Source organism: Balaenoptera ricei, chromosome 3 (assembly GCF_028023285.1).
Source record: "Balaenoptera ricei isolate mBalRic1 chromosome 3, mBalRic1.hap2, whole genome shotgun sequence".
Taxonomy (NCBI): domain Eukaryota; kingdom Metazoa; phylum Chordata; class Mammalia; order Artiodactyla; family Balaenopteridae; genus Balaenoptera; species Balaenoptera ricei.
Genome location: NC_082641.1, coordinates 48015820 through 48043230, shown reverse-complemented (window position 1 = coordinate 48043230; position 27411 = coordinate 48015820). Strand labels below are relative to the sequence as shown.

General features: G+C 36.3%; 1 protein-coding gene across 1 annotated transcript in view; it reads left to right on the top strand.

Annotated features, from left to right (window-relative positions):
- DEPDC1B (DEP domain containing 1B) overlaps positions 1–27411 on the top strand; it is a 109204-nt gene that overhangs the window by 67996 nt on the left and 13797 nt on the right. The window contains exons 8-9 of the mRNA XM_059919311.1: positions 23065–23231; positions 25865–26041. Of these exons, the coding sequence (XP_059775294.1) occupies positions 23065–23231; positions 25865–26041 (344 nt within the window). The remainder of the gene's footprint in view (positions 1–23064; positions 23232–25864; positions 26042–27411) is intronic.

The following is a 27411-nucleotide window of genomic DNA, read 5'->3' as shown; positions in this document are numbered from 1 at the left end:
TTGAATCTATGTTAATCAATGATATTGGCCTGTGATTTTCTTTTTGTGTGGTATCTTTGTCTGGTTTTGGTATCAGGGTGAGGGTGGCCTCATAGAATGATTTTGAGGGTGTTCCTTCCTCAGCAATGTTTTGGAATAGTTCAGAAGGGTAGGTGTTAACTCTTCTCTAAATGTTCGATGGAATTTGCCTGTGAAGCCAACTGGTTCTGGACTTTTGTTTGTTGGGAGTTTTTTTTTTTTAACATCTTTATTGGAGTATAATTGCTTTACAATGGTGTGTTAGTTTCTGCTGTATAACAAAGTGAATCAGCTATACATATACATACATCCCCATATCTCCTCCCTCTTGCTTCTCTCTCCCACCCTCCCTATCCCACCCTTCTAGGTGGACACAAAGCACCGAGCTGACCTCTCTGTGCTATGCGGCTGCTTCCCACTAGCTATCTGTTTTACATTTGGTAGTGTATATTATGTCCATGCCACTCTGTCTCTTTGTCCCAGCTTACCCTTCCCCCTCCCTGTGTCCTCAAGTCCATTCTCTATGTCTGCATCTTTATTCCTGTCCTGCTGTTGAGAGTTTTTTTTATCACAGTTTCAGTTTCAGTACTTGTGATAGGTCTGTTCATAGTTTCTGTTTCTTCCTGGCTCACTCTTGGGAGACTGTACCTTTCTAAGAATTTGTCCATTTCTTCTTGGTTGTCCTTTTTATTGGCATATAGTTGCTTGTAGTAGTCTCTTATGATCCTTTGTATTTCTGTGGTGTCGATTGTAACTTCTCCTTTTTCATTTCTCATTTTATTGATTTGAGCCCTCTCCCTCTTTTTCTTAATCTGTCTGGCTAAAGGTTTGTTAATTTTATCTTTACAAAGAACCAGCTTTTGGTTTCATTGATCTTTTCTATTTTCTTCATTTGTATTTCATTTATTTCTGCTCTGATCTTTATGATTTCTTTCCTTCTACTAACTGTGTGTTTTGTTTGTTCTTTCTCTAGTTGCTTTAAGGTGCATGGTTAGGTTGTTTATTTGTGATTTTTCTTGTTTCCTGATGTAAGATTGTATTGCTCTGAACTTCCCCCTTAGAACTGCTTTTGCTGTATCCCATAGGTTTTGGATTTTCGTGTTTTCATTTTTATATGTCTCTAGGTATTTTTTGATTTCCCCTTTTGATTTCTTCAGTGATGCATTGGTTGTTTAGTAGCATATTGTTTAGCCTCCATGTGTTTGTGTTTTTCACCTTTTTTTTTGTGTGTGTGGTTGATTTCTGATCTCGTAGTGTTGTGGCTGGAAAAGTTGCTTGATATGATTTCAATTTTCTTAAATTTACTGAGGCTTGCTTTGTGGCCCAGCATGTGATCAAGCCTGGAGAATGTTCCATGTGCACTTGAGAAGAATGTGTATTCTGCTGCTTTTGGATGGAATGCTTTATAAATATCAATTAAGTCCTTCTGGTCTAATGTGTCATTTAAGGCCTGTGTTTCCTTATTGATTTTCTATCTGGATGATCTGATAGAAATGGATGGACCATCTGGATGGTCCATTGATGAAAGTTTGGTGTTAAAGTCCCCCACTATTATTGTGTTACTGTTGATTTCTCCTTTTATCACGGTTAGTATTTGCCTTATATATTGAGGTGCTCCTATGTTGGGTGCATATATATTTACAATTGTTATACCTTCTTCTTGGATTGATTCCTTGATCATTATGTAGTGTCCTTCTTTGTCTGTTATTACAGTCTGATATGAGCATTGCTACTCCAGCTTTCTTTTGATTTCCATTTGCATGGAATACCTTTTTCCATCCCCTCACTTTCAGTGTGTATGTCTCTAGATCTGAAGTGGTTCTCCTGTAGACATGATATATACGGGTCTTGCTTTTATATCCATTCAGCCAGTCTATGTCTTTTGGTTGGAGCATTTAATCCATTTACATTTAAGGTAATTATTTATATGCATGTTCTTACTGCCATTTTGTTAATTGTTTTGGATTTGTTTTTGTAGGTGTTTTTTCTTCCCTTCCTCTTTTATTCTCTTGTGATTTGATAACTAACTTTAGTGTTGTGTTTGGATTCCTTTTTCTTTCTCATGTGTATCTATTGTAGATTTTCAGTTTGTTGTTATCATGAGGTTTTGATATAGCAGTCTATATATAAACAAGATTGTTTTAAGTTGCTGGTCTTTTAATTTCAAGTGCATTTCCAATATCCTGCATTTGTGTTCTCTTCTTCTCGCAGTTGCTGGTTTTGATATCATATTTGTGTGCAGATGATTTCCAACCTTTACTGTATGTTTGCCTTTACCAGTGAGCTTTTCCGTTTGTTATTTTCTTGTTTCTAGTTGTGGCCTTTTCTTTTCCACTTAGAGAAGTTCCTTTAACATTTGTTGCAAAGCTGGTCTAGTGCTGCTGAATTCTCTTAGCTTTTGCTTGTCTGTAAAGCTTTTGATTTCTCTGTGGAATCTGAATGAGAGCCTTTCTGGGTAGAGTCAGTTGGAAGCTTAGTGGAAGCTGACTGAAGAAATTCTCATTTGAGCACTGGCTTCTAGGAAATCAAATGGAAGGTGTTTAAAAATGTATGAGTTCCAATTTGCATCAGTTACATTTGTGATGTCACTGGTCTGTTCTACCCCCAATTGTTCATTTTGATCCCATCTAGGAATTAAAGCTGGTTGTTTCCAAATTGATGTTAGAGTCAGCCATCAGCTAAAATATTTTCAGCAGAGGCTTTGAGGTGGAAAAGGATGGATAGAATGGAGAATTTATTATTCTTAGGTGTCAGCAAGAATAGACTAATGTGTATAGATGGTGACATATATTAACCTTCCCTGATCAGTCCTTCTCAAGTGAATATATTTCAGACACCCTGCATTGAAAACCATAGTTTTTAGAACTTTACATAGTGAAAGAAGAAAGTCTTCTAGGTTATGGAGGACCATAATTTGTTTATATGAATAACAAAGATTATCTAATATAGCAATCCTGTTAGAATCTGTGGGAAAGTGTATCATATCTAGGTCTATGCAAACTAGATACATAGGTTGAATCCCAGGAGGAATTAGTCATTCCTTAAACCTTTTGACTTACTTTGATTGGAATAGGATCCCCTTAGATAAAATGCTTTAAAGTAGGTAATCAGTCTGCTTTGTTGTAGAAGCTAATTCTGCAGCAATTTCAATGGAAATCATTTTTAGTTTAGTTAATGAATTTCTTTTGAGGGTTATTCCTTTGCTTCTTGCATGAAATAATTCTGGCTTTATGCCATAACTGTGACCCTGAGAACAGTCATTGATAGGTGAAGCAGGATATCGAAGTGTTCTTAAAGAAAAAAATGAAAAAAAAAAAAAAGACATTTTTGGAGGTTTAAGACTTACCCTTTATTTATACTATACTTCGTCTCAGCAGTCTGACCTAACAACATAACTGTGACTAGTAATAAATCTTCATTTCCAAAATGGCAGTTCCTTATATTAAGATCAGAGTTCGGCTGACTCTTGAATAGGGTGAGTGAGATAGTATAGCAACCTTTACACACACTTCATATGCACCCTAGAATCCACTGAGCTGTGTAGCTTGCAATAAGTTGGCATACTGAGGAAAAGAGAAGGCAGAAAGGAAGCACAAAGGGGCATGGGAGCAGGGAATAGTGTTTTGGAAAATTGGCTGGCTTGTGTGTTATATGATGTTAATATCTGAGATCCTAGACTGGTGATCTATGGGCCAAATCTGGCTCATGAATACATCTGGTTTAACTTGTGTGTTTTAAAAAGAAAATTTAATTAATTGCCAAACTTTAAGAAATTGGAAATTCACATAAGAGTTTATATTTTTGGTTTCTGCTCCTATAGGCAAGTGAGTTCGTGGCTCCTGGTTTATGTGCTAATAGGCTGGAAGGCTGACACAATAGGTCTTTGCTGTTTGCTTTCTCATAGATATAAAGTTTAGAAAATGCCATTGAAATTCACTAGACTGGTTATACATTGGATCATGTAACTCAAAGGCTGAGATCTCCTCCTATGTTTTTCAACCTAGAAATATCCATAAGATTAGGTTTTCCATTCTTTGGTTCTTTTGTACAGTGATTTCTAGGAGATCCTCTGGAGCTGTGTGCCATCTTGCTTTGTAACCTCTTTGCCCTCATGCGCTTCAGGTTATCTCAGGGTCCTTATCCCATGGTAATCCTTACGGGAAAACAATTCCTTTTTTCAGAGAGTGCCTACTTGGTGCACTTGACCAGACAGAGAGCTCTTGCCCATGTTAGTCTGAAGTTCTTGCTGGTGGTGCTCTCTGCTCTCAGGTCCCAGGGCTTATGGCCCAAGCTTTTGAAGTTGCAGATGGGCCAAGGTAAAGATACTGAATAACCTCCAAATGTAATGACTACTGTTATGTCAAGATTATTGGAATAAAGTGAGTTAGGTAGTTCTTAAAGATGGAAATTTAGGCAAATGCCTAGGTATTCACTGGCTGTAACTAAAAACATAAATTATTTATAAGTAGACTAGTAATCACTAGGATAATTGACAAAACTTGGGAAAAAAATTAAGACCTTTCTCATACTATTCAGCAGGATTAATTCCAGCCGTATTAGAGAATTAAATTTTAAAAATACAAATCTAAAATAGTTGATACTTCTCTGATGTTGGGGTGGGTGAAGGACTTTCTAAGAATAAAAGCGAAAGTACTCATAAAAATGCTATAGCAGTTTGGGACTCTTCGTGTAGGAAAGGGCATCACTGTGTGTGCGTGGATCTGTATCTACCTTTAAGCAATTCACGAAGTCAACTTGTTTGCTTTTCCTCAAAAGCCTCCAGAGAAGTAGTCCCACTTACTGTGTCTCTCTGTAGGCAGGGAGTTCTTGCTAATTGATATGTAGTTTGAATTCTTTCCGCTTAGTATAAACCGTTTCCTTTTTATACCTTTTCTCAGTGAAAATGAAACTGTGGCATATTTTTTTATTTCTTTGGTTGTTTGAAAACTACAATGAACACTTCTCGAGTCTCTTACCCTCTGTCTGAACAGACGTAGTCCATTGACTTTCTGGGAACTCCAAGCCTTCTCAAAAGTCTTCCAATTTCACTTCTGTTTTGAAGCTCCCATAAGGAATAGCTTATTGTTAACATTGTATATGTTAGTGGAATGATCAAGTCTACTTTGCAAAAATGAAAATTTGTGTTTCCAATGATTTGAAAATAGAAATCTAATGTCACCTTTGGAGAACGGGAAGGAGGGTGCCAAAAGTAGGTGTCACATAAAGCACTGAAGAATTCTGAACCTGTCACATGGTCATTATGGCCAAAGTGTCACCTAACTTCTAAAACACAGAACATTACAAATTCCCATTGATTTTTATTTTATTACTTTCATAAGGAACAGTTGGGTTTCTTTGAGATTTAATTATTTATTCACTTATCCTTCCTTAATTCAGCTAAATAATGAAATGTTTCCCTGATTGAAAAAAGTCTCATGGATGAATTGCTTAAGTAATTTCGTGGATAGTTTATTATCTTTTCACTATTATGTTCTTTTTTCACCAGTGGAAACATCACCAAGCTCAGGTAACTTGGTGGTTTGTTGACCTAGTTTTACCCATTCTGATAAATCACTCTGCCTTTCTGGGCCTGTTTTTGCATTGTTAAATGGCAGTAATGCCTGTCATACTCATAGATATGAAAACATGAAACTTAAAGTGATGGGTAACACTTCCTACTAAGTATCTATTTTGTTTTGTTTCGTTTTGAAAACTACAAAAAATCGGAACAATGTGTAAGTTGAGCTAGGATGATCATATGCTGCTATCTAGCCATTTCTTCTCTCAAAAGATAGGAAGATTTTTTAATGTAAAACTATTTGTGATAGATCTTTACAATCTATAATTAGGATAAGCACTATTATATCATTCTGAAATGCAAGAAACAAGTTACTTCTGAGGCTACAGAAGGCCCTTGTCATTTTCTTAAAAGAAGGAGGATTCAGTATTTTTGTGATGATGTTGAGATTGTAGAAATGGTGAAAGATGAAAAAGTTACTCTTTTAGCTTTTGTTTAGCAAAATGAAATGAATCCAAAGAATAAAAGTTAAAACACTGAAACGCTTTTGTTATAAAATAAGGATAGAATGCTAATGTCCTTCAGAAGTTCTTAAAACAGAACCTTAAACAAAACCAAGAAGCTCTTTAAAATCAGTGAGGAATCTGCAAGTACTTGTTGAACATGTCTTGAGTTCAACTGTAGACTGTCATGGATATTTGAAAGCTAAATTCTCTTGCAATCATTTTTTTTTTTTTTTTTTTACTGAATCCTGTAGTGTGCTTTTGTCAGTAAGCTTTTAATGAAGGGGAAGAAAAAGATTAGGTAATGGTTAGCAATGAGAAAGAGTTAGGAAATAGAAGCGGAGAGCTCAAATTAAACTGTTTTTTGAGAATTTAAGTATTCCTACGTGTAATTTAACTGAGGAAAGCAATATATAGCACTCCAAGATTCAAAGGCAGAAAGAACTAAAAACGAGTCCTGCTTTGACATTTGAACAGATTGAAAAATAACAACATCCTTGGAACAGGATGCCAAGAGGGACTTAGGTATTACAGATATATCAGATCTTCTCTTTGATCACATCATACCACTTCATGGATCACCCATATGCTGAGAATTTTCAATTCTTATCTTCATCTCAGATCTATCTCCTAAACTCAAGACTAGAATATCTGTTTGACTTCTGCCTGTGTATTCCTGGATGTTTGTTATACGAGAGCCTTGGTTCAAACTTAGTAGTCCCTAAGCCATTGTTTCAGAAACTACTACATGTTGGATGTGAATTCTATGTAGTAGAACAGCATTAAAAAACAAACAAACCCATAGAATAGTGTACAAAATATCAGAGTGCATTGTATATAATAAGAGTAGGTATTTTTATAAACTTTTTTGTTTTAAATGCCTATGTATTTATATATTGTGATATAAAATATGTTTCTTAATTTTAGTTGTAAAAAATTTTTGAAAAAAAAAGAGTACTCTAAATGTCATCTCTACCTTCCTACATAGTAAGATGATTGTGAGGATTTAATGAATGTGAAGGTTTTTCAGAAAGTATACTATTATTCAAATATTGCTAGTAACAATAGGCAATTGTGAAAGATGCTTACATTACATGATTTATCCTTTATGAATCATTAAAAATCACATGATTTGTCCTTTACATTTAGATAAAAATACCTTTTACCTATGGCTCATTCTATAGAGTTATATTCAGTTTTTCATCTCTAATTGTTGTGGAATTAACATTTTTTTTTCATTGTTTACTTTTTTTTCACACACACACACACACACACTGTATTTTATTTTTACAAGAGATAAATAGACTGACACCAAGCATTGTAAATGGATGACCACAACAAAAGCAACAATGATTGCAATTACCAAACACAAAACACACTCATGCTATGTCATAATATTGACGTTCAGTCCAGTAATCCTCCACTGTAACAGCTCCTTTACTTTGCAGTGAAAATTGATTTGTATATTCTTTGCCTCTGAGCCCTTGTGGGATTTTTTTTTTTTTTAATTCAAACAGAAAGTCACAAAAATTATAATCATCCTCATCAGTTCACTCAGTCCCATGTAATTAATTTTTTTTTTATCTTGATCTTTTGTTAGCACTTTTATGAGTTCATCAGTTTTTCATTAGAGTTCTGAAAATGCTTATTCATTCAGTTCAGCAGTACAGTTACCAGAAACCTGTACTTGTCAGAGTCTTTTCTATGAATTCCTTGAAGATGAACCCCTTTTATAGGAACATATTTGCAAAAGCATCAGAGTATACCCAGAACTGTCTGTAAATGACAAAAGACTTAAAAGTGACCACAGTTAAAGATTTGATGAAAGTTCATAATAGTGCAATTGACAAGGAAATTTAGTTATTTCTGAGATATACATTTTAAAGTAATAACTAGAATTATGACTTATAACATTATACCAGAACATATAAGATTTTTAGAAATTTCATGTAATGTCTGAAACATTTATATTAACATACTTCCATACAAATAACCCAATGAAAGTTTAGTATTAGTTGTTTTGTTTGTTTTTTTATACTGCAGGTTCTTATTAGGCATCAATTTTATACACATCAGTGTATACATGTCAATCCCAATCGCCCAATTCAGCACACCACCATCCCCACCCCACCGCAGTTTTCCCCCCTTGGTGTCCATATGTCTGTTCTCTACATCTGTGTCTCAACTTCTGCCCTGCAAACTGGCTCATCTGTAGGAATTAACATTTTAAAGTGATTAGAGAGTTTCTTCAGGGATAAACTACATTCTGTTTTTACTTTGTGGGAGGGAAACTGGCAGTAATTTTCATTTTGAAACCTGGCTTTCATTTTGAATTCTCAAGAAAATGGTTTTGTGTACCCTTGTTGGTGTAAAGGAGCTAGTTTCAAATTTGAGAAATTCTCTGTTCTTTTTACTCTCTAATCCTTGCCTCAAGTTGAGGAACGCAGAATGACATTTTATTTGATTATCTGCTTATTGAATATTTGTGCGTACTCTTTGAACCAACATTTCTACTTCTATGAATTTATCCTTAGGAAGTAATTGGCCTCTTGGTAATTCAGCATGGTATTTAGGGTGCATGGCCTAGACTGTGTGGACCCAAATCCCCTTCTACCGCTGACCAGCTATGTGATTTGGGCAAATGATATAATCTCTTGAAGCCTCACTTTTCTTTATCTGTAAATGGAAATTATAATAGTATCTATCTCATAGGGATTGTTGTAAAGATTCAATGAGATACTGTTAGTGTTTAGAACACTATTAGATACATAATGAAATGCTTAATAAATGTTAGCTATTTTCATAATCATTATAAATTAGGTTTATCATTATAAATATTAGCTGCTATCCTTAGTTTTAATTTTTTTTTTTTTTTTTTTTTTAATTTATTTATTTTTGGCTGTGTTGGGTCTTCGTTTCTGTGCGAGGGCTTTCTCTAGTTGCGGCAAGCGGGGGCCACTCTTCATCGCGGTGCGCGGGCCTCTCACCATCGCGGCCTCTCTTGTTGCGGAGCACAGGCTCCAGACGCGCAGGCTCAGTAGTTGTGGCACACGGGCCTAGTTGCTCCGCAGCATGTGGGATCTTCCCAGACCAGGGCTCGAACCCGTGTCCCCTGCATTGGCAGGCAGATTCTTAACCACTGCGCCACCAGGGAAGCCCAACAAACACCTTTTAAATCACCTAGGAGGGTTGTGGACGAGACGTGGTTAACGCCGGTGTTTGGGTCGCTGGTTCGCCTCCGGCGCCGCAGCCCCTCGTGCGACTGCTGCCTCCGCGCTGCCTCGTCCCCCTCCGCCATCTTGTACCGATTTAAAATTTCAGTTTTAATTTTTAAAGAAGGAAAAATAGCTCCAAAACCACTATCAAACTTTTAAAATTCTTTTCTGCTGTAGTGGAAGATCTTCTATTCAAGTTCTAAAATATTTTGTGAAATTCACGTGCTTTTACAAGTAATAGAACAATTTGCTCCCGTCAAGATTAATAGCATGCAGATCTCTACTTTCTGCAAACATAGCTTGTATTTTACTTTTAATCTGTTTTTCTGGTTTTATTTGGTATGTACAATGATGTGATAAACTGGAGCACAGCTAAGTATCCTTATGACCCAATTTCCCCTGCTGTCTGTAGCATCTGTGTTCCTAATACCAAGGGAGTTATAGGATTGTGACTTTTTACATTACTGCCTCTTTAAACATTCAAAAATATTAAAAAGGAATAATTTATATTCACCTGCCAATTTTCTAAACTTTCTACCAATTAATATTTTTGTGATTTCAAATTGTAGCCTTGGTGTGGTTGAAAAATTCTATTAGTTTATGTCTGTTTTATACCCTAGGTTCAACCTCTTTTAAAATAAATACGTATTTACTTGATAGCCACTAGAGCTTTTTTTGGATCCCTGGAGATTTTGCCAAAAGATTACTTAAGACATAATACAATGATGATAGGTGGCTGATGGATGAACGTTTTAAATATAATCCAAGATTAAAATGGTTTTTATCTAGGACACATATAGTATCCAAGAAAAGTTTGCCTATGAGTGTGTTAATATGTATATAGAGTATGGTAGCATGGTATTAAGTAGAGAGTGTAATCTTTTAATTGATAATTAATAATTGCTGACCATTCACTTTTTAAAATTTAATTTAATTAATTAATTTATTTATTATTAACTGTTTTGGCTGTGTTGGGTCTTTGTTGCTGTGCAAGGGCTTTCTCTAGTTGTGGCGAGCATTGAGGTGTGCAGGCTTCTCATTGCGGTGGCTTCTTTTGTTGCGGAGCTTGGGCTCTAGGTGTGTGGGCTTCAGTAGTTGTGGCTCGTGGGCTCACTAGTTGCGGCACATGGGCTTAGTGGCCCATGGGCTTAGTTGCTCCGCGGCATGTAGGGTCTTCCCGGACCAGGGATCGAACCCGTGCCCCCTGTGTCGGCAGGTGGATTCTTAACCACTGCGCCACCAGGGAAGCCCTTGACCATTCACTTTTAATACCAAATTAAAACCAAGTAGGATTTATTGAGAGGAGATTCCTAATTATGTGTTGTTAATTATGTATGTAAGGATTTCATAGGTTTGAATCTCAGCTAAGGGAAAACTCTCAGTCTTAACTACTTTGGGCTTCGGTTTCCTTGTATATAAAATGGGGCAGTACTTCCTACTTCATAGAATAGTCAAAATGATTAAATGTGAACAGATAAAATTGCTTAATATATAGTAACTTGGGCCTAGAAGGCATTCAGTAATGTTGTTCAGACTTCCAAGATGGGGAAGCAGGATTTTCAAAATCTCATTTGATTCATAAGCAAACAAAATGGTGGTATGAATGATCTCCCAAGTCTTTTCAGTCACTCAAGACATTAATTTAGTACCTATAGTGTTCTAGGCACCAGAGCAGAAAATAAAAATTATATGCTTGCCAGAATCAAGGGTTGAAGTGTATAAAATATTCCTGTATTAATTATGTATTTAATTTTAATAAACATACAGGTATTCTTTTGTACATTGTGAATAAAAAGAGTATTGTTCCAAATTTTGGACTCACTTTAATATATAGTATTATTTTTATAACCTTCACAATACCCTGTGAGATTGGTGCTAGTATTATTTCCATTTCCAGATGAGGAAAATCTCAGTAGACCTGAAAAGAAGTTGAGTAGTTTTTCCAAAGTCATTTGGTTCTATACCATCTTACCATGCTCCTAGTATTTCTGCTTTCCTAATGCTGAGTATATGAATGACATGCCCTTTTTTTTTTTTTTTTTTTATAATTTTTCTTTGATAACTTTGGAGAAATTTTACAAATTCGAGGTTATCGGAAATTATTTATATAAGAGTTTCTATGATTTTTAAATCTCATTTCTACAAACATAGCAAACAGAGCTGATATCATTATGGAATGAGAATGAAGAATAGTTTTTTCTTGTCAGTAGCAATATAATATAGGGGTTAGGAATGCAGACTCTGCAACTGGTTCAAACTCCAGCTTCTACGGTTACAAGCTGTGTGATTTGGCCTTAGTCTAATATGACTGGTGTCCTAATAAGAAGAGGAGATTAATCTTGGACACAGACCGAGGGATGACCATGTGAGGTCAGAGCAAGCAGGCAGCCATTTGTAAGCCATAGAGAGAGGCCTCAGGAGAAACCAACCCTGCTGTCACCTTGATCTCAGACTTCTAGCCTCCAAAACTGTGAGAGAAAAAATTTTTGTTGTTTAAGCCACCCAGTCTGTGATATTTTGTTATGGAAGCACTAGCAAACTAATATAAGGCAATTATACAGAGAAAAAGCTCCACAACTCTGCATGGGGATCCCCTTGAATCTGTTGCTGAATATACTCTAAGCTGTACATCTCTAGGGCGATACTCCTCAAAACTGGGCAAATCATAACCACAATGAGATACCACTTAACACCCACTAGGATGACTATATAAAAAAGATGGTTAACAAGTATTAGTTGAGAATGTGGAGAAATTGGAAACCTCATGCATTACTGGTGGCAATGTAAAACGGCATGGCCATTTTGTAAAACAGTTTTGCTGTTCCTTAAAAAGTTAATCATAGAGTTACCATGTGATTCATCAATTTCACCCTTAGGCATATACCCAAGTCAATTGAAAGTATGTGTCACCACAACTTGTACATGAATGTTCAGAGCAGCATTACTCAGAATATTCAAAAAGTCCATCAAATAATGAATGAAAAAAATGCAGTATATTTATACAATGGCATGTTATTCAGCAATCAAAAGGAAAGTACTGTTAACATGCTACAACATGGATGAATCTTGAAAACATTATTTTAAATGAAAGAAGCCAGATACAAAAGATCACATATTTTATGATTCCATTTATATGAAATGTTCAAAACAGGCAGATCTACAGAGACAGATTAGTGGTTTCCAGGGAATTGAGGGGAGGAGAAAATGGGGAGTGATTGCTAATAGGTATGGATATTTCTTTTTGGAGTGACAAAAACATTCTGGAATTAGATAGTGGTGATAGGCATAACTTAGTGAATATACCAAAACCCACTGAATTGTATACTTGTAAAAAAAAAAAAAAAAAAAGATTATCTCATAAAAAACGAACAGAGAGAAAAGAACCAAATTGGACTTCAGGAGTTAGAAAGACTGTGGATAGAGGGAATTAAACTGAGCACAGCCCCCGAGATGTATAGTGTAATATTAGGCAGTCTAATATGCATGTATTTGGAATCCCTGGAGGGGGTCCTTTAAAATGGCTCATGTATCCTTTTGCCACATCCCCAGCATCCTTGAAGCACTGTCTTTACTTTTGCCACTAGAGGCTCATCTTTTACTTTCTGTCACCACCCTGGAATCAGCCATTTCTTTAAGGATTCTTGGTTCCTTTCTGTAGACAACAGTATTTAGAAGACGAGATCTAGTGCTCGATGTGCTCATTGTTATAGGTGGTATTGTTCATAGAAAGAAAACAACGTTTTCAAATAGTACGTTAAGGAGTAACCCTGCAATTTAATTTCCAAATTTTCACCAAAAGTACTGTTTGGAAGGAGGGTGGTTTTTAAATTGGCAGAATGGAGAGTAATAAAACAGACATCATGTGCCCACCACCCTGATCCAACACATACATTTCGCCATGTTGCAAAGATATCCATGTGTTTCTCTGTATCTAGAAGCAGAATTGCTAAGTTGTTTGGTATTCAGGTCTTTACTGGTTCTAGCAAATTGCTTTCCAGAGTCGTTCTAGCAATTTATACACTGGTTAGTGATATATTCCTATTTGCCTGTTTCCTTACCAATACTTGGTTTCATCAGGCTTTTTAATTTTTCTAGTCTGATGGATATGAAAATGAATCTTATTGATGTTTATTGGTCATGTGGGTTTCTTCTTGGGTAAAATACTTTTTCTATCCTTTACCCATTTTTTTTCTTTTGGTTTTTCTTTTTTGTCTTTATAAAAATACATTCTGGATACTAATCCTTAAGTCTGGCAAATATCATTTCATAGTCTGTGGCTTGTCTTTTGATTGTAATCACAAGGTAAAAAACTTCTGTGCCTTACTTTGGTCAAATTACTTTGTGTGTCTCAAGAAATCTTTTTGTATCTTTAAATCACAAAGAGATTCTGTACTAAGATTTTTGAGTTTTACTTTGGTTATGCTTAGGTCTCTTAAATCATTTTCTTAAATTGTTTATTTTTTTTATTTTTAAAGTTTTCTTTATTTTTTTTGGCTGTGTCGGGTCTTCATTGCGGGGTGTGGGCTTCATGGTCTTCTCTCTAGTTGCGGCGCAGGGGCTCCAGGGTGTGTGGGCTCTGTAGTTTGTGGCACGCAGGCTCTCTAGTTGAGGCACGCGAGCTCAGTAGTTGTGGCGTGCAGGCTTAGTTGCCCCACAGCATGTGGGATCTTAGTTCCCTGACCAGGGATAGGACCCGTGACCCCTGCATTGGAAGGCAGATTCTTTACCACTGGACCACCTGGGGAGTCTCCTTAAATCATTTATTTTTAAATTAACTTTATTGAGGTATAATTAACAAAATTAAAATGCACCCATTTTAAGTACAGTTTTGGTCAATTTATACTAGTGTAATTACCATTGCAATTAAAATATAGGCCATTTCCATTCCCCTTAAAGGTTTCCTTGTGCGCTCTTTTAGTCCTCACCCCAACGCTGGCACCAGACAACCAGGAATAGAAGCTTCCTATCCATATAGATTAGGTTTTCTTTTTAAGAGTTTCATACAAGTGGAATACATACAGTGTGTACTTCTTATCTGGCTTCTTTTGCTCTGTAATGTTTTTGAGATTTTTGTTCATGCTGTCGCATGTACCAGTAGTTTGTTACATTCTATTGCTGAGTATTCTGTTATATGGATATGCCACAATTTATTTATCCATTCATCTGTTGGGATGCGAAGTTTTTTCGTCTTGAGCTATTATGAATATACCTGTTTTGAATATTCGTGTACAAGACTTTGTGTGAATATATGTCTTTCTTCTTTTGGGTAAGTATCTAGAAATGGAATTGCTGGATCATGTGGTAAATGTGTGTTCACTTTTATATGAAAGTGACCATCTATTTTCCAAAATAATTGTGTATTTTTACATTCCCATCAGTGATGCATGAGAATTCCAGTAGCTTTTCCTTCTTGTCAACACGTCACATTGTTAGTCTTCTAAATTTTAGGCAGTCTAGTGGGCGCATAGTGGTATATATTTTTGGTTTTAATTTGCATTTTTCTCATGACTACTAACATTGGGCATCCATTTATTTGCTCAGTGGCCATTCATATATCTTCTTTTGTAAAGTGTCTATTGAAATCTTCATTTCTGTCATTTTTTAAATTGGTTTGTTTGTTCTCTTATTACTGAGTTATTGGTATGTTTGAAAACAGAAATAGACTCACAGATATGGAAAACAAACTTATGGTTTCTAAAGGGAATGGGGGGGAGATAAATTAGGAGTTTGGGATTAACATATACACACTACTATATATAAAATAGATAAGCAACAAAAACCTTCTGTATAGCACAGGGAACTATATTCAATATCTTATAATAACCTATAATGGAAAAGAATCTGAAAAAGAATTATATATATATATATATATATATATATATATATATATATGCACATATAAATAAATCTATGTGATATAGTAAATATATATATAACTGAATCACTTTGCTGTACACCTGAAACTAACACAACATTGTAAATTCATTATTCTTCAATAAAAATGGTTATTAAAAAAGAGTTATTGGTATGTTCTTCATGTAAATCCTTTGTTAGATATATTTATTGCAAATATTTTCTCCTGGAGTGTGGTTCTTTTCCCCCCTTTTCTTAACAATGTCTTTCGAAAAGCAGAAGTTTTCAGTTTTGAAGTCTATTTTATCATTTTCTTTTATGGTTCATGCTTTTTGTATCTCAAGAAAATTTTACCTACCTTTAAATATTGTACTATTTCATTTATAATGTTACTACCTTACAACAATATTCTTTCATTTTTTTCCACTGCCCTTTGTGCTATTGTTATCATACATTTTAGTGCTACATATATTTTTAATAACGTGTTATAACCCTACTATATATTGTTATTTTTTTCTTTAAACAGATGATTTTCTTTCTTTATTTTGTTTCTGTTTGCTTTCTTTTTTCTTTTTTAATATTTTTTCTTCCAGTTTTATTAAGATATTATTGACATACAGCACCTTATAAGTTTAACATAAACAGCATAATGATTTGACTTGCATACATCCTGAAATGATTACCAGAATAAGTTTAGTGAACATCCATCATGTCATTATAGATGCAGAATTAAAGAAATAGACAAAAATGTTTTTTTTTTCCTTGTGAGGAGAACTCTTAGGATATACTCTGTTATCAATTTTCATATATAACATACAGCAGTGTTGATTATATTTATTTTGTTGTACATCACATTCCTAGTACTTATTTACCTTATAACTGGATCTTTGTACCTTTGATTGCCTTCATCCAATCCCCCCAACCCCTGCCTCTGGTAACCAGAAATCTGATCTCTTTTGCTATGAGTTTGTCTATTTGTTTGTTTTCGATGTATAATTGACCTGCAACACTACGTTAATTCCTGTTATACAGCATAGTGATTTGATATTTCTGTACATTTTAAAGTGATCACCAAGATGAGTCTTTTTATAGTATGTCACCATACAAGATATTACATAGTTATTGACTATATTCCCCTAATGTACTAAATGTATGTATATGTAATTTCATACCTGTGACGCATTTATTTTGCAACTGGAAGTTTGTACCTCTTAGTCTTCCTCACTTTTTCTTTCCTCTCCCCACACATCTCCCCTCTGGCAACCACCTGTTCGTTCTACGTATCTATAGTTCTGTTTTTGTTTTACTATGTTTGTTCATTTCTTTGGTTTTTTAGATTGCACATATAAGTGAAATCACACAGTATTTGTCTTTCTTTGACTTATTTTACTTAGCATAATACCCTCTAGGTACATCCATGTTGTTGCAGTGGCAAGATTTCATTCTTTTTAATGGCTGAGTAATATTCCATTGTGTGTGTGTGATATATACATACATACATACACACACACACACACACACACACACACACACACACACCCCTTCTTTATCCATTCATCTATTGATGGTCACTTTGGTTGCTTCCATATCTTGGCTATTGTAAATAATGCTGGAATGAAATAGGGGTGCATGTATCTTTTATAATTAGTGTTTTTGTTTTCTTCAGATATATACCCAAGAGTGGAATTGCTAGATCATATGGTAGTTATATTTTTTAATTTTTGAAGAATCTCTATAATGTTTTCCATAATGGCTGCACCAATTTGCATTCCCATTAACAGTGCACAAGAGTTCCCTTTTCTCCACATCTTTGCCAACCCTTACTTGTTGTCTTTTTGATAACAGCCATTCTGACAGGTGTGAGGTGGTATCTCACTGTGGTTTTGATTTGCATTTCCCTGATGATGAGTGATGTTGAACATCTTTCCATGTGCCTGTAGGCCATTTGTATGTTTTCTTTGGAAAAATGTCTGTTCAGATCCTCTGTCCCCTTTTTAATCAGGTTGTTTGGTTTTCTGATGTTGAATTGTATGAGTTCTGTTTTTTTGTGGGGGGGTATTAACCCCTTATTGGATACATTGTTTGTAAATATCTTCTCCCATTCAGTAATTGGCCTTTTCCTTTTGTTCATAGTTTCCTTCACCATGCAAAAAGCTTTTTAGTTTGATGTTGTCCCATTTGTTTACTTTTGCTTTTGTTTTTTTGGATACATATCCAAAAAATATTATAAGACCAGTGTCAAAGAGCACGCTGCCTGTTTTCTTCTAGAAGTTTTATGGTTTCAGGTGTTACATTTAAGTCTTTAATCCATTTTGAATTTATTTTTGTGCATGGTGTGAGAGAGTACTCCAGTTCGATTCTTTTACGTGTAGTTTTCCAGTTTTCCCAGCGCCAATTATTGAAGTGGCTGTCTTATCCCTATTGTATATTCTTGCCTCCTTTATTGAAGATTAATTGCCCATATTAGTGTGGTTCACTTCTGGCCTGTCTATTCTGTTCCATTGATCTGTGTGTCTGTTTTTGTACCAGTACCATACTGTTTTGATGACTGAAGCTTTGTAGTATAGTTTTAAATCAGGGAGTATGCTACCTTCAGCATTGTTTTTCCTTCTCAAGATTGTTTTGGCTATTCAGGGTCTTTTGTGTTTCCATAAAAATTATTTAGAATTATTTATTCTTGTTCTGTAGAAAATGCCAGTTGTGTTTTGCTAAGGATTACATTGAATTTGTAGATTGCCCTGGGTAGTATGGCCATTTTAACAATGAGCACGAATGCATGAGCACTGCACATCTGTCCAGTTGTTTTTGTCATCTTTGAATTCTTTCATTAATGTCTCATTGTTTTCAGAGTACAAGTTTTTTATCTCCTAGGTATTTTATTCTTTCTGATGCAATTGTAAATGGGATTTTCTTAATTTCTTTTTCTGATAGTTCATTATTAGTGTACAGTAATGCAACAGATTTTTGTATATTGATTTTGTATCCTGCAGCTTTACTGAATTTGTTTATTAGTTCTAACAGTTTTCTGGTCCTGGACTTTTGTTTGTTTGGGGTTTTTTGATTACTGATTCAATTTCTTTATTGGTAATTGGTCTGTTCAAGTTTTCTATTTCTTTTGGATTTAGTCTTGGGAGACTGTACATTTCTAGGAAGTTATCCATTTCTTTTAGGTTGTCCAATTTACTGGCATATAATTTTTGTTTGCGGTAATCTCTTATGATCCTTTGTATTTCTGTGGTATCTGTTTAACTTCTCCTCTTTCATTTCTGATTTTATTGATTTGGGCCCTCTCTCTTTTTTCTTGATGAATCTAACGATTTATCAATTTTGTTTATCTTTTTAAAGAACCAGCCTTTAGTGTAATTGGTGTTTTTTATTTTTTGGTTTGTCTTTTGTTTTTAGTCTTTTTTTCATTTGTTTCTTCTCTGATATTTCTTTCTTTCCTTCTACTAACTTTAGATTTTGTTTGTTTTTCTTTTTCTAGTTCCTTTAGGTGTAAGTTTAGGTTGTTTGAGATTTTCTTGTTTCCTGAAGTAAGCTTGTGTCACTTCGCTCTCAGAACTGCTTTTGCTTCATCCCATCAATTTTGGATCATTGTATTTCCGCTCTCATTTGCCTCCAGGTATTTTTTGATTTCTTCATCTTTTTGTTTTGTGTATCCTTTGACTACTTATTGTGGATATAGGTGAATTTTACTACTTTTGCCTTTTAAACTTCCTATTAGCTTTATAACTGGTTGATCCACTACCTTTACTGTATGTTTGCCTTTACCAGTGAGATTTTTCCTTTCATAATTTTTACATTTCTAGTTGTGGCCTTTTCTTTTTTGCTTCGAGAAGTCCCTTAACATTTTGTGTAAGGCCAGTTTGGTGGTGCTGAAGCCTTTCTAGCTTTTGCATATCTGTAAAACTCTTTATCTCTCCTTCAAATCTGAATGATAACCTTGTTGGGTAGAGTATTCTTGGTTGTAGCTATTTTTCCTTTCATCTCTTTGGGTATATTGTTCCACTCCCTTCTGGCCCACAAAGTTTCTGCTGAAAAGTCACCTTGTGGTTTTATGGGACTTCCCTCCTACCTAACTAGTTGATTTTCTCTTGCTGCTTTTAGGATTCTCTCTTTACATTTAATTTTTGCCATTTTAATTATAATGTGTCTTGTTGTGGACCTTTTGGGGTTAATCTTGTTTGGGACTCTCTACTTCCTGGGCCTGGATGTTTTTTTCCTTTGCTAGGTTAGGGATATTTTCAGCTGTGATTTCTTCAAATAAGTTCTCTGCCCCCTTCTCTCTCTGTTCTCCTTCTGGGACCCCTATAATTCAAATGTTAGCATACTTAATGCTGTTCCAGAGGTCTCTTAAACTATCCTCATTTTAAAAAATTCTTTTTCTGTTTTTTTTTTGTTCAGCTGGGTGAATTTCCACTACTCTGTCTTCCAGATTGCTGATTTGTTCCTCTGGGTCTACTATATCTAGTCTACTATTGATTCCTTCTAGTGTATTTCAATGATTGTATTTTCCACTTCGTTTGGTTCTTTATGTTTTCTAACTCTTTGTTGAAATTCTCACTGTGTTTGTCCATTCCTCTCCTGAGTTCAGTGAGTATCTTTATTGTCATTACCCAGAACTCTTTATTGGGTAGATTGCTTATCTCCACTTTAAGTTTTTTCCCTGAGGTTTTGTATTGTTCCTTCTTTTGGAATATATTGCTTCTTATCCTCATTTTGCATAATTCTCTGTTTTTATGTCTATGTATTTAGTAGGTTGGTTACATTTCCTGATCTTGGAGAAGTAGCTTTGTATAGGAGATGTATTGTGGGACCCAGAGGCACATCACCCCCTTCTGGTCACCAGAGCTATATGCCCTGCGGGTGCTCCCTATGTAGGCTGTGTTTGCCCTTTTGTTGTGGTGAGGCCACCTACTGTGGGTGCACTGGGAGGTGGGGCTGCTCCCCTTCACCCCCAGCCCAATTGACTGCAAAGCCCTGAGTCGTGTGGTGGATGTGGCCTTGCTGGAGGGCGGGGTAGGCTTCACACATGGCTGGCTCTGTGATCTGGTGGTCCATGGCTGCTGTGGACCCGCTGGTGGGTGGGGCAGGCCCCCTGGCACTAATAGATTAGAGGGAGGATTCCAAAATGGTGCTTGCCAGCACTGGTTCATCACGGTACAATGAGCTCCCCAAAATGGCTGCTGCCAGTGTCTCCACCCCCAGGGAGAATCCCAGTCTCCTCCTCCCTCTCTGGGAGACTCTCCAAGATGAGCAAGTTGGTTTGACCCAGGCTCCTTTCAAACTACTGCTTCTGTGCTGGGACTCAGAGTGCATGAGATTTTGCACATGCCCTTTAAGAGTGGAGTCTTGGGGCTTCCCTGGTGGCGCAGTGGTTGAGAGTCCGCCTGCCAGTGCAGGGGACATGGGTTCGTGCCCTGGTCTGGGAGGATCCCACGTGCCGCGGAGCAACTGGGCCCGTGAGCCACAACTACTGAGCCTGCGCATCTGGAGCCTGTGCTCCGCAACAAGAGAGGCCGCAATGGTGAGAGGCCCGCGCACCGCGATGAAGAGTGGCCCCCGCTTGCTGCAACTGGAGAAAGCCCTCGCACAGAAACGAAGACCCAACACAGCCAAAAATAAATAAATAAATAAATTAAGAATGCAAATGAAAAAAAAAAAAAAAGAGTGGAGTCTCTGTTGTTTCCTCCAGCCCTCCAGCCCTCCTGAATGTAAGCCCCACTTGGTTTCAAAGCCAAATGTCCTGGGTGCTTGTCCTTCTGGTGCAGGAACCCCAAGCTGGTGAGCACCATGTAGGATCTGACCCCTCACTTTCTGGGGAGGACCTCTGCAGTTGTGATATTCCTACCATTTGTGGGTTGCCCACTCATTTATGTGGGTCCTTTAATATTGAATCTCTACTCCTCCTACCTGTTTCATTGTGACTCTTTCTTTATATCTTTAGTTGTGGAAAATCTTTTCTGCTAGTCTTCAGGTCATTTTCATAGCTCTGTAAGCAGTTGCAACTTTGGTGTGCCCATGAGAGAAGGTGAGTTCAGGGTCTTTCTACTCTACCATTTTGTCCCTCTCCCAACCCTTGAATGTTTACTTTTATGCTTTGTACCATATACTAGGAAATAGGGCTTGCCAAAAGAAATGCATTATGATTTCAATTATCTTGAAGTCTTATTTATAAAACTGTGTGTGTGTATATATGTATATGAAACATATAAAGTTAAGGTGAAATTTGACTCTGCAGGTGTTTATAATTTGGTAGAAGAAGGGATTTGTGGCCTAATGTGATAGAAGCCTTTGTCGCAAAAGTAAAAGACTTCGTGGAGAAATAGATGTAGAATTTAATTGGTCTTGACCAGATCCAACTGCTACCAGTTCCAACCTCATACAGACTGCAATCATGCCTTGAATCTTCCTTCCTCCCTCCCTGTTACCCCCTTATAGTCTATTCTCTATACAGCTGCCAGAGTAAAAATAATTCAAATTAAATGGCTCTCCTGCCCAGAATCCTTCAATGGCTTCTTGGGTCACTTACAGTGAAAACCAGAGTCCTTAATGATGGTCTACAAGGTTCTACATGATCTGGCTCTTGACTTCCTCTCTAACCTCATTTCTGACTTGAATATTCCTTGCATACTCCTCTCTCTTTCACACTGCCCTCATTGCTGTTCCTCAAACATTCCAGACATACTCCCTTGTCACAATCTTTGTAATTGCTATTTCCTTTACCTTGAAAATTTGTCTCTGTGATATTTGCCAGGCTTACTCTCATTTTCTTCAGATTTCTGCTCAAATGTCCTTAGCGAGTAACTTTCCCCAAAACTCTAGGAGTATTTTCTCATCATTCCCCAGCTCCTTTCCTTTTTTCTCTTCAAACCCAAAGTCCTTAGTCTGGCATTCAAGGCCTTCTAAGATCTCATCTCTGCTAACCTTTTTTGCTTCATTTCTATTGGACACTCACAGCCTATGCTATAGTCTTATTGAGTGACTTACAGGTTCCCTAATATGCCTGTTGCACATGTCTCTTGCAGCACCTCTCACATTTTGCTACTTACTTTTTTATGGGCCTCTCCTTCTCACAGTGCATAAGCTCTTTAAAGGAAGGTACCTGGCATATTTTTATATTTCTGAGACCTAGCATTGTTCCTGGCATATCGTACATGGCCAGTAAATATTTACTGAATATAAAAGATGGTTTTGTCTCCAAGCAGAGACTAGTTGGAACTTGAAAAAGTTGGATATGAACCAGTAAATCGGTGAAAGCAGTCTCATCTCTTCAGAAGGCTTGGAGGTGTGTGTGTCCAGAGACAAATATGGTTGAAGAGAGCACAATATTAGAATACCCTAATTTTTAGCAAAATCATATTGGGTGAGGAGGGATGACATGTAACACAATTGAATCATCACACTTAGCTAGAAAAAGTAGCTTAAGTGGGAGGAAGGTATTATTTAGAAAGAAGCAGAGCCATTAGGCACCAGAACGACTCTAACAGCATTAGTCCTATTATTTAGTCTATGAGAGTCATGCAGGATGGTGACCATGCTCCTCATGAGGAAATAGTACAAAAGGGGAAACTTCAGGGCAGTGATGGCACATTCATGTTCTTGCTCATGCTGTCTTGGACCTCTTACAGAGTGTTGAGAGTTAAGTTAGGCTTAACCTGACTGCTCTTGGTTCAGAGGGAAAGAATGCTATGAAAATTTAGTTGTATCTGTCCAGGGTGTGGGAGGGGGAAATGGCTGTATTTGTTTTATATATTTGCCAACGCTAGTTGGTGGTTCGTGTTTTCTATGCTTATTTGTGACAGTGGATCTATGTCAGTTAGCCCAGTATAATTGCACATGCAAACATGCTTTATATAATTTTAGTAATACATGTTTTGTAAAAATGTGAACATAATAGAGTCAGGTAGGCTATAGGTTTTTAAAGGATTAGAACCTTTTTTTTTTTCTAAATCAGGTTTGTTACAGAAAGAGGAAATGGCCATTGAAGCATTTCAAATTTGCTGCCTCCTCCTGCCTCCTGAAAATAGAAGAAAGTTACAGCTGTTGATGAGGATGATGGCAAGGATCTGCTTAAATAAGGAGATGCCACCACTGTGTGATGGCTTTGGCACCCGAACACTGGTAGGTTGATTTCTGACATCTACGAGGACTGGAGTTTTGGGGTTAAAATTCACTTGAGTAAAGTTTACTAGCTTGGCAACCAGAGGAAGGTACAAGGCAGGCTCGCTTAAAGAGCCATGGCTTGGAATCCACCCAGACTGGTATTGTGCTTTTGGTCTTAGTGACTTAAAGAACATAATGAAAAGTAAAGAGTGAGTAGAGGTAGACACTGCGTGTAGAGATAGCTGCTGCATCCTGCCTGCTGTCAACACAAAGAGAAGGAAGCATGGACAGAAAGGATTACTGGCCTGTCAAGAAACAGCATTCTCTCCTCCAGGACAAAAAGGGTCGCAAAGCCTTTGTTACTATAACCAGTAAGAGAAGATGCAGCATATATCATGGATTAAAGAGGGAAGAAGTAAAATATGGAGTTAGACCAGACAACTTGGAAGGAAAGAATGTGTATCTTTCAGGGTATGATCTAAGGGTCCATGAGTGAGGATATTTCTTAATATATTCTCAGTTTTGCTTAAAAACATAGGCTAATTTTGAATTCTACTTTGTCATGTCAGCATGTGTTTTAAAATAGGGTCTAGGTTTAGAATTATTTACTAGCAAAATTTATTAATTTTCCTCAAAAAATATCTTAGAGCAAAATTGATGTTTCATTGGGATGTACATCCTTTCCATATGTTGGTGAACCATTGTGTATGCCTGAGGGTCCACTGTTCGACTTTTAGAGGTGTGGCATAAGATCAGAGGACAAATCAGCACCCAGTAGAGTGATTCTTGACCTTTTTTGGGGGGTGGGTGGATGGGTAGGTGGGCTAATGGACCTTTTTGAAAAGCTGAAGAAAACTTTGCATCTATTCCCCAGAAGAATGCATGTGTAAAATTTTCTATACAATTTCAAGGCACTCACAGATCCCCTGGGGTCCCTATTCTCCAAATAAAGAGTCTCTGTGTGTGTCTCTCCCTCTGTACATACATGTGAGTGAAGAGAAAGTATCATCTGCAGTATGTTGATGAAATGAAGTCTTATTAAACAGAATTACATGATGTCATGCTTATAGGTTTTTTAAAATTGTAGTTGATGTACAATATTATATAAGTTGCAGGCGTATAATATAGTGATTTACAATTTTTAAACGTTATGTTCCACTTATAGTTGGTATAAAATATTGGCTATATTTCTTGTGCTGTATAATATATCCTTGTAGCTTATTTTATACATAATAGTTTGTAATTCTTTTTTTTTTAATTGGAGTATAGTTGATTTACAATGTTGTGTTAGTTTCTGCTGTACAGAAAAGTGAGTCAGTTATGCATGTACATATATCTACTCTTTTTTCGGTTCTGTTTCCATATAGGTCATTACAGAGTGTTGAATAGATACAGTAGGTGCTATACAGTAGGTTCTTATTAGCTATCTATTTTATATATAGTAGTATGTATATGTCAATCCCAGTCTCCCAATTTATCCCTCTGCCCCTTTCCCTTTTGGTACCTATAAGTTTGTTTTCTACATCTGTGACTCAATTTCTGTTTTGTAAATAGGTTCATTTGTACCATTTTTTTAGATTCCACATATTGTGCCTCCCCTCTTCACTCTCCCCACTGGTAACCACTTGTTTGTTCACTATATCTGTGAGTCTGTTTCTTTTTTGTTATATTCACTAGTTTCTTGTATTTTTTAGTTTCCATATATAAGTGATATCATATAGTATTTGTCTTTCTGTGCCTGACTTGTTTCATTTACATGCTTATAGATTTTGAAATAAGATTGTCAACAATAAAATTAGTAGGAAAAGGGAAAAAAAGTCCATCCAAAGGATTGCATTAAGAATGGATTAGTTAAAATGAATTCTATGGAAACAACTGCTATAATATTTTTTGTATTTCATCACCTAATGCACTTCTGATGGTTTTGTTCAAAGGTGGTTGTCAAATGTACATACAAAATCCTGAAGAAAATAACAATTAACTAGGAAAAACTAATCGTTGAGGCACATAGATTAGTTAAAATGAATTCTATGGAAACAACTGCTATAATATTTTTTGTATTTCATCACCTAATGCACTTCTGATGGTTTTGTTCAAAGGTGGTTGTCAAATGTACATACAAAATCCTGAAGAAAATAACAATTAACTAGGAAAAACTAATCGTTGAGGCACATAGATTGTGCTAGCAAAAAAAATTTTTTTTAAAAAAACAACGAAATAAGACAATAATGAAATTAGGATATTATTAGACTAAATGGCTATAAAGTACTTTTAACTTAAAAGTGCTACATGATCCAAGTTGTGATGGTGATAATAATTTTCAGAATTTGTTTAAAATATATATTTAAAACCATCTATAAAAGGGGGTGCCTTTAAAAACTGCTCAGACAAGCATCTCTGCTAAGTCTCTGTGAGATGTGACGCACATTCTCTTCACGCTGGTTGATGAGAAGATCAGCCCATCTGAGATGACTAGGTGTGGCCAGGTGCCAGGTGAGATGTGCACCCTGTGCTGTGGGCCATTTCTCACTAACTGGTCACATTTGCTTTTTGCAAATTAGATGGCATTCAGTTCAGAGTAGGGAAAAAACCTCATCTGTGTTTATTTAAAAATTCACCCTCCCTACCCCCTATTTTCTTTTTTTTTTTAGATGGTTCAGACATTTTCCCATTGCATCTTGTGTTCCAAAGATGAAGTGGACTTGGATGATTTATTAGCTGCTAGGTTGGTGACGTTTCTGATGGACAATTACCAAGAGATTCTGAAAGTCCCTTTGGCCTTGCAGACCTCCATAGAGGAACGTGTGGCCCATCTACGAAGAGTCCAGGTAAAGGAAGGGATATTATAATTATATAATTATGTATATTATTTAATATAATTAAATATATTATTATAATTATATAAATATAATTTTATAATTATAAAATTGCCAGTAGAAAGTTATGTAAGTTTGCTAGGCTTCTTGGCATTTTTTGTTTTGAAGATTGAGTGAGTTAATTTGTGCAAAGTGCTTATAACCGGGCGTGGCACATAGTAGGCACTGCACATGTTTGTTATTATCTTTGAAAATTTGTGGAATGTCCACTAGGTTTTGTTGTGTTGATCAATGCTGCATACTTTTGGTTGCAAATTCCTAAAATGAGTTTGTTCAGAATCTACATATACTTCCTGATGGAAGTGATTTATGTGCAATAAAGTCTTGATCCATAATAGCCCTGCCACCTAGGTACTATTTTTTGAATGAGAAAGCCGAGGCACAGAGAGCATAAGTAATTTGTCCAAGGTCACAGAGCTAGGATTCAAATTGATAAAATTGTTTTCCAGAATCAGTGCTCTTAACTACTATGCCATACTGCCTCACTGTAAAACATGGTGTGGTAGAAGAACCCTGCTTCAGAGCCATATGGACCTGGGCCAAACTCCTGGCTCCCCACTTTCCTGGTTATGTGGCTTTGGGCAAGTCCCTTAAGCCCTCTGGATTTTAGTTTCTGCAAGTGTTAAAATGGTCAATACCTACTCGATGAAGTTGTTGTAAAGAGTAGATACTACATTGTAAAACCCCTGGCAAAAATGTCTGTCATATGGCAGATACTTTTTGAAAGGTATTTATTGTTTTTGTCATTGCAGTCATTATAATAAAATGGTGCAAAAGAAATGTAATGTATTACTATCACGTGGGCCCCCCAGAAGGGTTTGTTGTCAGCCTGCAGGAGCAGAAACGTTGGTTAAAGGCAGGCAGTTCTGCTTGTCTCCTTCTGAATGACTGGCCCTCTTTCCCCTTAAGCATTTTTTGAGGCTCCACAATTAAGGACCAGTGAGCTGCTACCTCCCAAAGTATCATTAAAGTAAATAACCATCTGTTTTCAGTGTGCAGTTTAAAAATTAAAATAAAAATTTTTCCTATTTTTTGGTAATTATCACCTAATACATTGAAGGAATTTGGAAAATAGAGAAAACACACATTAAAAAATATCAGAGTAACTCTAAATGTTCAGTCAGTGTTAAGTCTTTTCTATTTCCCCCTCTCCCTCCCTTCCTTCCTTCTTTCCCTCCTTCCTTTGTTCCTCTTTTATAACTTACTTTCTCTTAACAATACAACAAGAAGAAGTTTCCACATCGTTAAATATTCTTTATTGACCCAGAATGGCCAGGAGCACAGACTAAATGGTGTTTGAATTTCTTATGTGCCCTTTATTA